This window comes from Uloborus diversus, chromosome 9, assembly GCF_026930045.1.
Source record: "Uloborus diversus isolate 005 chromosome 9, Udiv.v.3.1, whole genome shotgun sequence".
Lineage (NCBI taxonomy): Eukaryota > Metazoa > Arthropoda > Arachnida > Araneae > Uloboridae > Uloborus > Uloborus diversus.
The window spans coordinates 121,001,923-121,019,450 of NC_072739.1; the positions used below are offsets into that span (position 1 = coordinate 121,001,923).

The window sequence follows — 17,528 nt, forward strand, 5'->3', positions numbered from 1 at the left end:
GCGTGATCGGAGGTTTACAGTTAAAAAAAACATGAAAAATACACATTTCAGAACTGAAAAAGTTTTTGCAGAATTGAATGAAACATTTTACGTTTAATTTTTACCTAAAATTGTTCGCCAAGGTTTATGATTAGCTGTATTAAATGGGACCTATTCCCGCAGAAATTTTCTTGTTCGTGCGAAAAACGGTAAGCTTACGCTTTCCCTTGTAAAATCAATGATAAATAAGCTCAAAACGTTTTGGAACAACGTCTTACTTATAGATCAAAATAAATTCAGCATTTTGGGTTAAATTGTTGTATGATTGTAAATGGAAGAAAAAAATGAGGAATTAAATCTTAAGAACTTAGTTGGATCAGTTAATCAGGACGGTGAAGGTGTTCTTGTGTGAGGGTGCATTTCAGCATCAGGACTTGGAAATTTGGAATTTTTTGGTGAAATAATGAATTATGCTGTTCATTTAAATATTTTAAAAAACAATTTTAAACTATTAGCCCGAAATGTGGTAATCGGAAACAACTTTGTTTTTTTGTCAAGATAGCGATAAGAAGCACGCGTTCGCGTTTGGTGCCTCAAAATTTGTCCTTATGCTTACAAATATCTCCTCAATCGCCAGATTTAAACTTAATGGAACATAATTGGAGACATCTGGTGGCTAGATTACGAAAATACACCATTGAAATGAAAAGCGAATTAGAAACAGTAAGACTCGTGGTGCGGCTGAACACTTACTCAGAAATTGCACAAAAAAAGAAAGAAAAAACAATGAAATCTATTCCCAGACGTTTAAAAGCTGTTGTTGTTACTGCTGGATATTCTACTAAATAATAACTTAGTAAAAAATTAGATTATTTACTAATTTTTTGACATTTTTTCAAAGTGCACGAAGACTTTTGTGAGATAAAATTTCCGGCACGTTTTGGTTTTTGATTTTTTAAAAAATATGTTTTAATGTTTTATTAAAAATTTTCATGTGGTTTTGTTAAAAATAGATCATAGATCTTATAATAAAGTACCTATTCCGAAATATTAATTCTAACCAATGGATAAGAGTCTATTTCATTGAAAGTCGTAGGTGTACGAACACTTTTGGGAGCCACTGTAATGTTTACGTGGAATAATGCTTCAAGTTAACGTGTTGCTACTGGGAAGTTCGGTCGAAGCTTTTTTTTATTGTGTATAAAGAATTCAACGATAAAGAAGCGTTATAATTTGTGAAAATATGCATTGCTATAGTATCTCCTAATAAAAATTTAATTTTAAAACATAGCACTGCAAATAGCAGAATGAGCTGAAAAGAGGAACTAAGATTGCAGAACAAGCAGCTCTGACACAGAAAATTGCAGTATATGGTATTCTGAGATGTACAATTAATTACATTCTATGTTCAAATGCTTACTAATTACTTAGATTACAATTAAAAATAATTAATGATTCCCTTTAATAGTTTAGAATACATTTTTTTTAACTGACGTATACTTTTCCACTGCGGCAAATACAATTGCTTTGATGGCACTTGGCTATGTGTTCACTTTCTACTAACTGGGTGAGAAAAAAAGATACATTGCTTACGTTGCAGCAAATGTTTGCTTCTCGTGTTTAATTTCACATTTTAAAGAAACTTTTGTTTTTACTGACTCGATATGTTCCTTTTGTGTATTAATTTACATTCTAATGAATCTTTTAAAGTTTTATTTAACAAATTGTTTTAATGGAATGTTTTGAAGTCCATTAAAATGACAAAATAATGTATGGCTTCGTCGAACAAAGTTTCTTTGTAACTTTGACCAAACATTGCGGCAATAAATGGAACGAAAAAGAATCGTCAAAATTTAAAATGCGCTAACGGAAAAATATGCTTTAATTGCATAGAATGCAATTAAAAGTATGATTATGTGTTTAAAATAATGCATCTAAGATTTTGAGTTTTTGAGTTTTAGTCTGACTATAACAAGATTTAAAAACATGATGTCAAAAACTTGACTGTTTCAATGTGACTTCAGCAATTACCCTAATAATGAATATTATGAATGATAAATTTAAAAAATCCAATTCAATTAAAGGAAGAAACAAATTATTTTGGAATGTTTTGCATAGACAGATCAGGGTTCATACTCTATTTGGATGAAAAAATTCCATGACTTTTCCAGGACTTCATGAAAATTTTCATGACCTGGTTACACGAAGAGAATAGTACTATTTAATATCAAACTTACGATTTTTTTTTTTTTGGAAATGAGCATTAGCAAAACTTTTATGTGAATGCCACTGTCTGATTGAAAAAATATCAGTGTACAACTAAAAAACTGAATTCTTACCTGTTTTCATCATATAAGTTTAAGTTAAAACTACAATGAATGATGCTTAAACATGGCGACTATTTTTTTTAAACAGGCAGAATGATAATGATTGGGGAAAAGGTTGAATGAATCATTACTAAGTTTCAATAAATTTGCTTCAAAAGTTGTCTTTTAATGTCAACTTGACAATTTTTTGGTTCTTTAAAATAAAGCCACATTCTTTAGTAAATTCATGTTTCTAAACCAGATATTTATTTTTTTAAAAAAACATTTCATAGTAAATAAATCTTTTGATTTAAATGTACTTGTTTACTTATTTGTACATTTTCAAATGCATATATAAATTAATAGGTTCAGAAATTCCAGAACATGTTTGAATAATGACACTGAACGTACCAGTGGGTCGCATGGATTAGTTTTGCGGGCCGTATATTGGGCACTACTGTTTTTGAGCATTAAAATTGCCTGATTTCTGTGTTCTATCGCCTGACCAAAGATTGTCCAAAACCTTCAACAAATTGAGATAAACTCTGATAAATCTTAAAATAAAGATTTAGGAGTGATGGAAACGAACTTGGATGCAATGTTTTTTGAGATCGTTCAATTTTTCAGTTTAAATAGCTTTCATGGTGCAATACTAAGTCACTCAAGATTTCTAATGCTTTTTTTTAGCTACTGTTACTTTTTTCCCAGAACATTTTTCCATGACTGAAAATAAATTTCCATGACTTAGACTGAAAATTTCAATTTTCCATGACTTTCCAGGATTTCCATGACCCGTACGAACCCTGACAGATGCTTTTTCTTTTCTGCATTTCAACTGTGTAGAACTTAAACAACCAAATAAACTTAATGAGCAACATTAGTCTTTAAAGTAAATAGTTACTTACCTGTCTTTTAATTTGTTCTTCCATACTTCAAAAAAATATTTTAAAAAGAAAATGAAAGCTCAAACACGGAAAATCGAGCAGAGGACACTGGCGAAGTAACACAATATTTACGATGGACGCCGCTTCACGGATAAAGATGAAATAGTTCTTTGTTTTAATTTCAATTTTCTCATTAATGCAACAACATTTTATCAAGATATTTTTTCCTTGTAATAATACAGCTTTATTTTTTGAGAAAAATTAAATTTCACATTTTGCACTTTCCTAGTTGTAGAACTCTATTTCTAGTGATACTCTCTATTTCTAGCATCCAAGTTGTACCACTGACTATTAGTAACCTCTTTCACTAGAGATAAAAATTTCCTATAAAGAGGACTAGATTGGAGAAAATGGAAGCTTACCAATGAATAATTAATCACACTAGCCATTTGAGAAGGTGTAATAAAAAGCTACATGCCAAAAAATGGTGAAATGATTTTAATTTTTCTGAAATAAGTGTTTTCTTTTTCTCCATAATGTGTCCCAAATTTAGATCACGCTTTTGTTGATATTTTCAGGAGTTGATCCAGGTTATTTTTGGGTCATCATTTTGTGAAAAGAAAAAATATTTTTTGAATTTTCTTCATTTTGGTGAAATTTTCTCTTTGGAGAAGAAAATCATGTACTATCTTAAATGTGAGCATTTTTAGCTATCATAATTATGTTGGAAACCCCTTAAGGCCTGGAGCCTCCTACAATTATATTGCATTTAAATACATTTTAGAAACTTGGATTTTCTTTTCTTTTTTTAATACACTCAAGGACATTGAAAATAGCGCCCCAAGAAAGAAGAAAGGTACAATCATGAAATTTTGCATGTAAGAAGAGTGACATCTGATATGCAAATGATCCAAGTTTGGTGTCAATGCACATGACCATTTAACCTACAGCATCGATGAAATCGGGAAAAGGTGCTATATAAACCAATGCATAATTTAAAATTTTTAAATGTTACGATTACATCAGGATTGTCAGATAACCTTAATGAATGAAGGATACCAGGTAGGTGAGCTAGAAATCGTTTCTCACAGTAAAGCGAGTTTGAGGGTGGTTTGATAATCGGCATGAAAATTGCAGGCTCATCGATCAGCCGTGTTGCTGCCTAGGTGAGCCATTCGGAGTGTTCTGTTAGAAACTGTTGGAGTCAGTGGACACAAGATGGTACCCACGAGCAAAAAACTGGGTCTGAAGCGACCGGGAAGACAACGCGGAGAAAGGATGTAAGGATCGTGCAGCAAGTGCTCGTGGATCCCGCAGTGACTTGTTTCACCACACCAGCAGGAGTAGCAGTTGTTCCCCGAAACATTTCAAAACGTCTTGTGGAAGTAAATCTGCAATCCAAGCGCCCTTTTAGTGTAATCCCTTCAACACCAAAACATGATCGCTGCGTCTGCAAGGGTGCAAAGCCAGAGAGATGTGTGATGTCACTGACTGGCTAAAAGTGGTGCTCAGTAATGAGTCCCGATTCGTTTTGGTGTCAGATAGTATCAGCGCATGGATGTAGAGGCACCCTGGAGAAAGGTACCGCTTCACCAATTCTATCGCACGGCACACTGCCCGTACAGCAAGCATAGTAGTCTGGGAGGCTAGAACCTATGATAACTGGTCCATTCTAGTTATAGTACGTGGAACCTTAGTGGGCCAGTGTCATGTTAATGACATTCTACAACCACAATAGGATCGTTCCTAAATGGCATCCCAGGAGCAATTTTCCAACAAGATAATGCTCGCCCGCATACAGCTAGAGTTGCTCAAGACTTCTTACATCCTTTTGAGACTCTTCCATGGTCAGCCTGCTCCCTTGACTTGTCCCCTATAGATCATGTATGGGATCAGCTAAAACGCCAGATGTCGTCGTGCTACTCTGTGCAAGATTTACAGGAGGCTGTTCAAAATTTGGGGGTCCATCTGCCTCAGGATAACATCAGAAGTTTAATTAGCTCAATGTCGGACCATATTGGGCATGTATTGCAGCAAAAAGTGGTCCAACACGCTATTGGAGTAGTATGGTGTTTACCTCATTTCTTAACCTGTATTTGTTTAATTGTCTAGATTTTGGGATCAAATGTATCTCCCATCTGTATCATTATGTACATTAAATTTCACTTCAATCCAATGCTTCCATCTTGGGGAGCCATTTTCAATGTTCCTGAGTGTATATTGTTTCCAGGCAAGCTTAATGAGATAAAAAGGGCAATTCTTTTAAAATAAAAGTTTAAAAAAAGAAAAGTGAAACAACATATATTAGGATATATAATTTTGTGAAGGGGTAGGTTTACGACACAAAATTTTGTGAAGGGGAAGCAGCAAGCAGACTTAATTTGCAGTTGGAACAAAGCTTGATTTTTTAATAATTAAATAAAGTGCACTCATAGTAATAGTACAAAATAATTTGATCAATAGGTAAATGTAATGAAAAAATTTAAGGTTATTTTATTTTATGTTATAAATGTAGCATATTATTAGTAAACTCTTACCCAGGCTATCAATGATTGAAATCACTCACTTTTTAACTCAAACCGCAGAAATAAACTTGAAAATTTTAAATTTCACAAGTTCTGCTTTTTTATACTCATAAAGAAAATCTTTCAAGGCTTAACCTTTTTTTATTTGAAAAGAAACAAAATAAAATGATGCATTTCACTTACGAAATTGCACGGGATTTGGCATTCTTTGATCTCGTAAAACTCCTTGGAAAACATCGTCAACATCTTTACTATCCATTTGAGGTAAACCTGTAAAAGTTATTTTTCTTGACATAAAGTCACAACAACCACAAAAATCTCATTCAGAAATAAAAAGTCATTTCTTAACAGCAAAAAAGGTACACAGCTATTTCTCAATACCTTGCTAATTCTCAGTAAAAAATTAAAACTACTAACAACACTTTTTACTTTTTCCTGACCCTCTACAATAATAATAACAACATAGTGGCTAATATTGAACTATGAAAATTAAGGAGTTTGATGCATAACATTCAGCAAACATTGCATGAATAAATTTCATGACAAAGTTTGAGTGAAAAAGGGATTTTTAAAATTTCAAGTAGGGATTCTTGAACTAAGCAGGTATAGGATCTGAAATATACAATTTTAAGATAACAAAATGTTTTTAAAAAAGGTATAAGTTTAATTTATTTTCCAATGATAATCAACATATCTTGCAAAAAGTAAAAATTTAAGAAGTGTGGTAAAAATTTGGAACATTTTTTAGCACATTTTTTGGGAAATAAAAAGAAAATGAAATCAAAATGTCTCAGAAATAATCAGACATATCCAATCATCATACTCATGTATAAAAAGGTTTCGTTTCTGCGATCATCACCATTTCAGAGTAGGGATTTTTATCGAAATTCTAATAACTGAAAACACTTTTTTGGGGAATTTTAATATTTAGATGAAAGTTTGGGTGACATTTACATCAATAGGAAGTTATGGAGAAGAGGTCGAAATTTGGGAGGGTGGGGGGAGGGGGGTACCCTGATAGCAATAATTTTATTTTTAAAATCTATAAGCTTGGAATAACTATTAAATTCACCATCAAAAAAAAAAAAAATAATAAATAAATAAAATACAAATATCAATAAAAAATTCATTTAAAAAAAATTTCTACCTCAGAAATTTCAAGTTTGGATTTACAAAACAAATTTTAAAAAATAAAAAAAAATTCTTTAACTCTATTTAAGAAAGAACTGGATCTGGAAAACAGATATTGATGAATACTAACTTAAATATAGTCTGTACTTGCAGAATATAGATTTTTAAAAAATGTACTTACCAGAAATATCATGCACATTAAAATTAGAAGCAGATAAATGTTCTTCTTTAATACTTTTAATTTCAGATTTAATAATGCTTTTGTCTAAAAATAAAAATATATTAAAAAAAATTAGGATTGGTTACTCACTTACATGTTGAACATTCATTAATTTTCAGTGTTATCAAATTATTATATAGAAAAGAAATCAATTTTTTTGCTTTAAAGACACAATAAAAATACATACAAGTAATATTTGCAGGAGTTGTATCTTTAGTGTTAACTCCACCTGTTGCCAGAAATTCTTTCATATCCTAAAGTAGTAAAAATATCTGCAATTATTAATTTTACAAATGAAAAATTTCTCTCTGCAAGAAAAAATGCATAAACATTTTAAATAAAAATTACATATGACAAAAATATTGCAGACATAGAAACAAAATAAAATTTACTTCATTTTTTTAGGTTTTATTTTTTTTTAATCTTGAGACTTATTTGTGTTATACATTAGTGCTGGTATGCAACTTTGATTAAAAGTAATAACACAATTGTTTATGAACAATTATAATTGTTTTAAACAAAATTCCAGTCACCTTAAACATAACATCTTAAATTTTAAAAAGCTCATAAAACTTACATGAGGCTTTACATCAGCTGAGAGATTAGCATTAGAATCTTGAATGGACTGCATGACCTTTGCTTTATCTTCTAGAGGATTTTTATTAGCTGATACATTATTTTCACCGGGTGCTTCATGGGAATCATGAATTTCTGTCGATCTTCCTAGTTTTTTGCATGACATTAAAAGTTCTTTTCCAAAAAAAGCATCCTGTAATAAATCCAAATTCTTGTTTTAAACTATTAAATTTAATAACACTAAGGTTCCACCACATAACCAAATACTTGTTTGAACATATTTCTGAACTACAACTTGATCATCATCATATTCGTCGAATTTTCAAATGACTGGTAAAGTCACTTAACCACCTTGCAGTTAATGACGAGATATCTCCTCCATTTAACATGTACTTCTGGGACTGGCGAACCACAAGGGGGTTAAGAAACTGAAGAATCCCACGTGAGTGCATAAACACATGCAGTCACATGTGGCAATGCAATCTGAAGTTCCTCACCTATGGGATAGTGTTTTTCAAGAAATACAATAATATTTACAAAATAATAAATTTGAGAAAAAATATTCCTCAATATGCTAAAATTAAAAGCTCTGGAAACAAACTGACAAAGGGAAAAAAAATCTCATTTTTGAATTTAGTTTATAATGGGCATCAACTAGTACAACTAGTAAATTAAACAACGGTTAATAAAAACAACCTAATAAAGCCAATTTACGATTTTTAACAAAAAAAATTTTAAAAAACATAATTTTTTTTTAAATTTTTACACAGAACAATTGATTTCTTATTTTTTATGAGTAATTTGATGATTGTACAATATTTGGAGCCAACTGAATCATAAATGAGTGAGATATAAGTTTCTGAACCTCAGGTTGGCTGCATTTGCCTTACACATTAGAAAATATGTAAAACAGCATTTTCAAGTTACAAAAATCTAAAACATTTCTTGAAGATCCCTCCTCCCTCCCCCTTTGCAAAAAAAAAGCAAGTCGGAGCCTGTACAAAATTCAAGAAGAGACGAAAAAATTTAAACATTTATTTAGACCGAATATCTTTTATGATTCAGTTATGGTATGAACTTTTAGTTCTGTATGGTGCATAAACAAATCTGAAACTACACATATTTACGGAATTGCAAACATAGGCTTTCATGTTGAGATGATAAAGTCCCTGCCAATTGTTAAAATCACATTTGTTCTGAGGACATTTGAATTTACAAAGCGGCTGACTTTATAAACCAGCATTCCTACACTTAAAAAAAAAGAAGTTTTGAAAGTTTCAATACTCATAAAAAGAGATGGATTAATTCATTTACTTTTATTTTAAATGCTTCAAAATACAGTTGACATTTTAACTAAACGTGAAGTACATATTTTTTTTTCACAAGAGTTTTAAAATACTGGCGTAGTGTTGTTTGATAAACAGAATTTAAAAATAAAAATTCAATAACGTTTGACAGTTTGTTAAGATTTTTGTAACTTTCAACATTACATCGTTTCTTTGCTCTAAAGCACAGTGTGTAATATCAAGTGCTATTCTGACGTCTATTATTGAAAAGGTTAAATTTGACGCTGCGATTTGCTCATCTTCCGAGACCCATTCCTTCTTTCTTTTTGGTGAGACATAAATTTGAAATTATATTTTGTCTGTTGCGATTTTCAACTCATTACAACTGTCTTTATCATTTCTAACATATTTTAGTACGACTCTCAAAAAGCTTCATTTAATAAAACATCGATAATGATTTTATTGAAGGATTGCTTTGACATTGCAATGATTCTGTTCATACAGATTTGATTCTAAAAACAGGCTGCTTTATAAGTGGCAATTGCTGTACATTCAAAATATTTTTTTTTTTTTTTTTCAGTTTTAAAGGGAAAAATAAATTAATAAAAAGATTTAGGAGAACAAACATGAAACACTGCATTGTGATCCCAAATATTTGAAGGTACTGTTGAGACTTACAGGAAAAGATCAAATATTCAAAGCAAATGAAAAGTTTTCAAATAATTCGATCAAAAAGTTTAATGACCTATTATAATTTTTTATGCTTTTGAGAACAACTTTCAAATTCGACTTATTCATGATTTTGTGATCTGCAAACACCCTGTTCCCCAGTCCCATTTTTATTGAATATTTAGAAAAGTTGCTATGTCACAAAAAAACAGTAGTTAGTTGCAACGTATTTTCAAAATATGCACACTAAATAAATTATTCACAATGTTTTTCACTTGGCACAGAATCCTTTCATAGAACCTTTAGAGGCATTTATCCATTAGGAAGTATTTCTTACCCTCAAATAGCCAGGAAAGCTTTCATCTAGATGAGTTTTCTTCTTTGGTTTTCTCTTTCTTTTAGGCTTATCAATACCACCAATCTCCAAACTTTCAGCAGTTGGAACAGGCAAGGGAACAGATGCTTCATTTGATAATGAAAAGAGAGATTCGGAAGGTTGTGAGCCAGAAATTTCTCCTAAAGTAAAGAAAAATTAATTTGTTTTTCAAATTCCTTGAAAAAGAAAAGTTTTTTTTTCTTTTTGCTAATTTAAACTTGAACATCATCTAGGACATAATAACGAATAATGAATAAATACCTTGGTGCTTGAAAAATAAATTAATCAATCAACCAATGTTTTAATGCACAAAAACTGCAAATAATTTATATGCAGCAACTTGCAATTTTTGAGCATCAAAATGTTGGTTTATTGATCCATTTAATCATCAATGACCACTCTAACTGGACTTACAGACTTGCTGGTACAGTGCCCACCGCTTATTAAAATCATTCGTTCTGAGGACATTTGATTTTATAAAGCGGCTGATTTTATAAACCGGCACTGATGCACTGAAAAAAATCAAAAGTTTTTAAGTATAAACACTTTAAAAAAGAAATAAATTACGATTAGTTGTATTTTATTTTTAGTCTTGTTGTAGTGTATTATTTTATTCAGTTGCAAAATACAGTTGACATTTTAACTTATATAAAGTACATTTTTAAAATTTCTCAAGGGTCTTAAAATATTGACTTATTGTTGTTTGAATAAGAGAATTTGAAAGTAAAGATTGAGAAATCCCTAATTTAATTGCAGCATCACACTAACTACATTTAGGAAGCTTGTCATACTAATTCAAAATTTTGAATTAATCTTTCACACTCAAGTCGCCACGACTTGCTAGCTAGCAATTTTAACTAAATTGTAAAAATGAACTGTCAACTCCTGTAGATAGCTGAATGAGCACGAACTGATTGACTCAGTTGTGAGTGAGCAGGGCTGCATTTCGAAACAGTTCTGCGAAGTAGAAACAGGCAGCACCAACTAAATATATGGCTCTGAAACAATTCTCTTGAGACTGCTTCATTCTTTTTCTTTTTTTTTTTTTCATTCAACTCCCCCCCCCCCCCCAAAAAAAAAACATACAACCTTCACCTTTTTTTCTTTTTTTTTCGTTTTTGTTTATGTGGAATTTGCTATTTTGTTAGTGCTGCAATGTTTTAAATCCTTGAAAAAAAAATAAAATCCTGGTTCTATTCAGAGAAGAATTAACATATGCTCTCCTAAAGTTTGATTTTATAAAACGGCGAGGATGATTTAATTAAAGGATAAACCTAACATGTTTTGATATAGAAATGATTCTGTTCTTCCAGATTTGATTCTATAAAGCGGCTGATTTTATAATCCAGTGATTTTATTAGTGGCGAGCACTGTACTCACTTTTGTATTTTTATATACAGATGGGAGTTTTGCATTTCTTAAGTTGGTACAATCATTCATGGAGGGAGGGGGCATTTATTTTGTAAAATTAAAACCGCAATAAAAACTTTGTTATTCAATGTAGGCTTTGTACTTAAAGATGCAAACATAAAAATCAATAACTTAGCAAAAAGTTTTTTTTTTTTTTTTTTGCATATATATCAAGCAATATAGACTGTAATTTCTTTTCATTGTCCAATAAGTAACATTTTAATAGACATTTTCCTGGATTTATTTATGATTTAATATAGGTTGCAATTGAAACCATGTACAACAAAACTAAATAACTAAAAAAAAAACTAAATTAATCATTGTGAATCTAAAAAGTTAGCAAGAAGTTTACTCGATTTCATGTATTTTAAACTACCTACTTACACTGTGGAAATCGATTTGCAATTATGTTATTTACATATATGCTTAAGAAAAATTTTAAAACATACTATACAATATGAAAGACTTGAATTAAAAGGTATATTAAAATTAAAAAAAAAAAAAAAAACCTTTTAGATAAAAGCTGTTTTTTTTCATACTGAAGAACAAATGAACTTTTCCACTTCCATTCATGAAGATTATATGGAATAAATCTTTAGTGCAGCCAGAATCTACCTTTTTGTGTGTGTTTGGGGGGGGGGGGGTCAGAGTAATCCTAGCAATCACATATAACATCACTCTAAAATTGACAATATGACTTCTAAAAAGGGTTCTGGGATTGATCCCCACCCCCTAGCATTGATGCTGGTGACAGAGTGAATACTAACTAAATACAAATACAATTACAAAAGTGACGACCAGCAACAGGCTCTGGGCCCAGCTAGACTGGTCCTAGTCAATTTACAATCCCCAGTGAAGATCAATGGCCCTCTTAAAACTGTCTACTCCTTTGCTCATTACCACCTCTTCCGGTAAGCTGTTCCAAGGTTCCACTACCTTGCTAAAATAATAATTTTTCCTAATATCCATGTTAGCCTGAGATTTAAATAGCTTAAAACAATGACCCCTTGTCCCGTTTTCGGTGCTAAACTTTAGCCCCCTAACATCTTTCACTTTAATAAATTTAAACAGCTGAATCATGTCCCCTCGGTCTCTTCTTTGCTCAAGACTGTACATTTTTAGCCTTCTAAGCCTGGAATCATAATCTAAGTGGGAAAGTCCACTTATTAGCCTTGTAGCCCGCCTTTGAACCCTTTCCAATACATTAATGTCTTTCTTAAGATAAGGAGACCAAAACTGAACAGCATACTCCAAATGGGGTCTTACCAAACTTCTATATAAGGGCAGAAGAACTTCTTTAGATTTATTTGAAATAGATCTATTGATAAACCCAAGCATCTTATTGGCTTTGTTGCTAGCAATGCTGCACTGTTGGCTAAACTTTAAATCCTGACTTATTAGGACCCCCAGATCAGTAACTTTGTCTGCCTGACTAATGACTGAACCTTGCAAATAATAACTTGTACACTTATTTCCATGCCCTAAATGTAGCACTTGACATTTCCCAACATTAACAGCCATACCCCATTTATCAGCCCACTCCGTAATATGATCTAGATCCTCTTGGCAGCTGATTTGCTTGTTCTTCATTTTCTACAGTCCCCATAACTTTGACATCATCAGCAAAACAATTCATGTTCCCAGAAATATTTTTGTGAATATCGTTCATAAAGACAATGAACAAAACAGGCCCTAACACTGATCCTTGAGGAACCCCGCTAAAAGTAAGCCAAAAGAACTCAATGTTGCAACTAATGCTTCGAGTATAAATGATATAAATATTTTCATGCAAAAGTACTCAATATGCGAGATGATCAGTTTCAATTGTCATACAACTAAGTTAAATTTTTGCATGATGTATCAAATCTACACACCTTGTTCCATACTAGAATCTTTCATGGAAGTTGATCGACGTTGAGGCTTAATGCAAAACCCACCAATGCCTAAAAAAAGACCAAATATATCAATGAAATAATGGACAACAAATTCTTAAAAATACATTTAAAAACGCATACAAAAGCAAACCACTAACATAAATAAAAGCAAAAAAAAATGACACATTATTACTCAGTAAAACAAAAATATGGCAAATCCTAATCACTTCACAAAAAAAAAAAAACTGGATTTTTTCTACATGTTGATTTATTTGGCACAATTAAATATTTATATGGGTGCAAGTTTGGTGATGTGTTCCAAGACAGAAAATCCCCCCCCCCCCCCCATCATGCTTAAGGGGAAATTATTGGGCGACCTTCAAAAATATTAGAGAAAAAGGGGGTGGAGCTCTGGGGTCTCCCTGAAACTGAAGCTTTAAAAACGAAATTGTACTCCATCTTTCATAACGTTCATACACTTTTCATATGCATGATTAAAGGATGGAGTTCAGGAACCCTCCTTCGGCAATATTTCGAAATTGAAGTTCAAAAAACGCAATTTTAGACGATGTTGGATAATGTTAGGGGTAAAAGCGTTCACAGCTCCCCGCAATTAGATTTTTGCCGATCGTAAACATTTTTATTGCAGCAATAAAATCACTTTGGACATAGAATTTTCACTTCTGCAACATAAATCAGTTCTGATCGGAAAGTCTACCCAAGGTAGCGCAGCAAACTAGAAAAAAAAAGAAAAGTGGGGGAAGAGTATGGGCAACTAATAATAATGAACTAACATCATTCTCCTACACAGTCTTCATTTGAAAAAGAATTCTTTTATAAGATAGTGGGTGGTAAAATTAGCAATAAAAAACCATTTCAGTGAAGTATATATATTTTTTTAAACGAGGTACACATTCCAATATTCATTAATTAAAAAAAGAAATAGGGGAACTGAATCCGTACCCTAGGCAGGGCCCCCGAATCACATCCCTCTTAAGGCACTCAAATATAACCTAAAGTGGCGTTTTAAATATTTCAGCATTAGAAAACTTTCGGAAGAGAACTCCCGAACCCCTTCCTCTAAGTTCACCATAAATGTCCAAAATTTTAATTTTTAATCATTTCTAAATTTTTTTCTTGGAATAATATCCCCTTACCTATAAACATGACTTATGACCGCCTAAAAGTTTTAATACTTTAATTTTTGAAACTTTTTGAAAGAAGCCTCCAACACCGTTCCTCCTTAAGTCATCCAAAAATAGCCCAAAACAGAGCTCTTTAAATTTCAGAAACGGAAATATTTTGGGCTGGGAGGCGAAATACCCCCCCCCCCCCTCACTGTGTTTACTAAAGGCAGTGTAAGTTTATGTTTAAGATGTATTTTTCTATTGAAAGAGCTACTCCCCTCCCCACATCGCCAAAAACAACCTAAAGTTTTAAGACTTCAATTTAGAAAATGTTTCGAGAAAGACTCCTGATTCCTTAACTCTTAACTTACTCAAAAATAGCCAAAATAGCATTTCAATACTTCAGCATGGAAAAATTTTCTGGTATGTGAACGCCCTTTGGTGTGGCGTAAACATTTCATCTCGTCAGCAATCACTCAATCGGTGATTCAGATTCAACTCTAACACATTTTTAGAGCGCACATAATTTTCATTTATGCGTGTAAAGTTTGCAAAAAAAACACAAATGAAAAAAAAAAGAAAACGAAAAGATGATCAAAAATAGCAAGAAAAAAGGCTAAATTTTCAATTACAGACGATTATTTCGAAAATTCAGGGAGAATAGCGAGCAAGTCCGCAGTCTGCAATGCAGTGAGTTGGAAATAACAGAGCTATACATAAAAAATGGCAAACAGTGCAAGTCTAAAAGTCACTCCTCCATAAGCACGTTGCAAACAAAACAAGCCCATGGCGGAAAATCGAAAGAATGTCGATGTAAGTTCGTGGTTATGGAACGGTCGAGTAATATTAAAGCATATTTTTCAAACACTCAATTTTTCTTTTTTAAGGAAAAACTGAAAGAAAGTCATTGAATTTCTTTCCATCTCGCCCTCCGTCTCCGAAATTTTGTCCAAGACGGAAATCCGTCCTGAGACGGAAGGTCTTGCACCCATGAATATTTAGTACATATTTTGGAACATTTAGTCATAGTTGAACAAGAGAAACAATGTTGTGAAAGATAACAATTTTGCCTTAATACAAATGGTTAAAACGTAAAAGAACTCTATGAATCTAAAAAAATAACTGATTTAAAAACCAACTTCAGCGCAGTTAAGATGAAGGATCAAACTCTATTGCAAACATGATTTACATCCAGACCTAAAAAGCCCGTTTTAATATGAACTAACTTTTATTTCATGACCTAAAATATATCTCTCTCTCACAATTATTTAAAAATACAGTACATTGCTCTTATGTAAACCAAAAATATAGTTATTATAAATGTGAAGTGAAAGTCACTTCTCTCAAATATAAGAATTGTGCAAGTATTTTACTATTTTGAAAATGTTAATGCTTTCATTAAAAAAAAACTGTTAAAATCAAGCACACACACACCCCTCCCCCATGAGTGTTTACAAACCTATGAGAACCCCCCCCCCCCCAAAAAAAAAAAAACAGAGCTCAGTTATTACAAAAATTTCAGCCACTATAAATTCCATAATTAAATATTAAAAATAAACTAAATTGAAGAAGTAAACATATTTTTTATGCAAGCATATTTTTTTATACAATACTTTACAAAGGATATCAATTAAGAATAAAAACAAGATTATTTCTTATCACCTAGTTTTTGAAGTTTCCTTGGCCTTTTCTTCTTTTCACCTGTAGCATCTGTGGCCATATCACCGGAACCATCAATAACTAGTTTCCCTTCTTCAAAATCATAAGCTTTAAGACTTTCCTCCATGCTAATGGGCTCTGGTTTGATTTCTTCTAAACATAAATAAACAAAAGGTAAATGAAATATAGATACACACCTTAAAGTCAGCAGACCACATGATTCAAATTCAATTCCAAGCATAAAAATTAAGGATCTTTTAAAGACTAGAATGGCATTGAATACTAGTTACATAATACAACTTTTGTAGCAGTTTAAAAGTTTTTCATAGCTGTAAATAAGGTAGTTAAGATAATGAATGCACTAATGAAAGTGAACAGTGACAAATTTTATCAAGAAATTTTGAGTTTAAAACACAGTTGAAAAACAGATTTTCATTTTGATTTGACTCAAATTAGGCTAGTGTCATATTTCCAGTAAAATGACATATTAACAGACTATTTTAAGTATAGCTAAGAGATTTTGCTTAATTTTGATAGGGACCTTAGTAACTTGATTTTTTTTTTTCCTGCTATTTTTGAAGGTCTCAATATTATGAGTTCACAAAGCATGGCAGCGAGGGGTGATAATAATAATATTTAGGCACAATAGGAGGGCCTTAATTTCTTTGAATAGAAGTTACCAAAACAGTTTCAGGCTATTTTTAGTTGCTTAAAAGAAAATGATGCCACCCTCCTCCAACCGGCCCCTTGGATCAATGATTGTATGCAACTTTGAAACAGCTAAATATTTTAGAGAAAAAGATTCAAATTCTCTAAAAATATAACCCAAGCAAAGGTACTTTACAAATAAAAATGTTTAACAAAACTTGAATTGACTTGAACATGCTTAACATCAATTTGTACCTGCAACGGACATTGCTTCTTCATTTTTGTCTCCTAGCTGCGTTGAAAGGGATTTCCCTTCTAGGGAACTTCCTAAACCCAAAAGGCCCTTCAATTTTCTCGGCCTTGGAATCTTTTTTGGTTGTTCTGGAACTAGAGATTTGATGTAACTCATTCCACTCTCAGACAAATAAACACCGTCTAAGTAAAACTGTACCGGATGTTTAGATTTCACTGGTGGAGGCTCTGAAATGAACATATTATAAATTAGTAATAACTGATAAAATAAGCAAGAAAGTTACTGCAACAAAACAGTTTGATGAAGAAAATTTATTACAGTATACTTCCAACAAATTTTGAATTATAAAGAAGGTTTTATTTTTTTCTTTTTCAAATTATCAATAATTTATACTTACCAGGTTCTTTGACTTTGGCTACTGGAGAAGAATGTTTTTCAGGAATTGGTTCTACTTCAGGTGTGGGAGTCCTTGGAGGTGCTGCTGCTCCAAAAGAAAAAACAATGAGTTAAAAATATTTACATTATTGTGTTAGCTTAAGTTTCTACATAAAGTAAATATTTGAGAAATTTAATGGAATGACTGTCCCATCTAAGTAAGAAACTTG

General features: G+C 31.8%; 1 protein-coding gene across 1 annotated transcript in view; it reads right to left on the bottom strand.

The window, feature by feature from the left end:
* The window catches only part of LOC129230464 (histone-lysine N-methyltransferase 2C-like), a 176,472-nt gene that overhangs the window by 111,283 nt on the left and 47,661 nt on the right, over positions 1-17,528 (bottom strand). Inside the window, 10 exon segments of the mRNA XM_054864865.1 lie at positions 5,878-5,964; positions 7,007-7,090; positions 7,233-7,299; positions 7,623-7,814; positions 9,914-10,038; positions 13,050-13,066; positions 13,233-13,305; positions 16,026-16,160; positions 16,926-17,150; positions 17,321-17,401. Of these exon segments, the coding sequence (XP_054720840.1) occupies positions 5,878-5,964; positions 7,007-7,090; positions 7,233-7,299; positions 7,623-7,814; positions 9,914-10,038; positions 13,050-13,066; positions 13,233-13,305; positions 16,026-16,160; positions 16,926-17,150; positions 17,321-17,401 (1,086 nt within the window).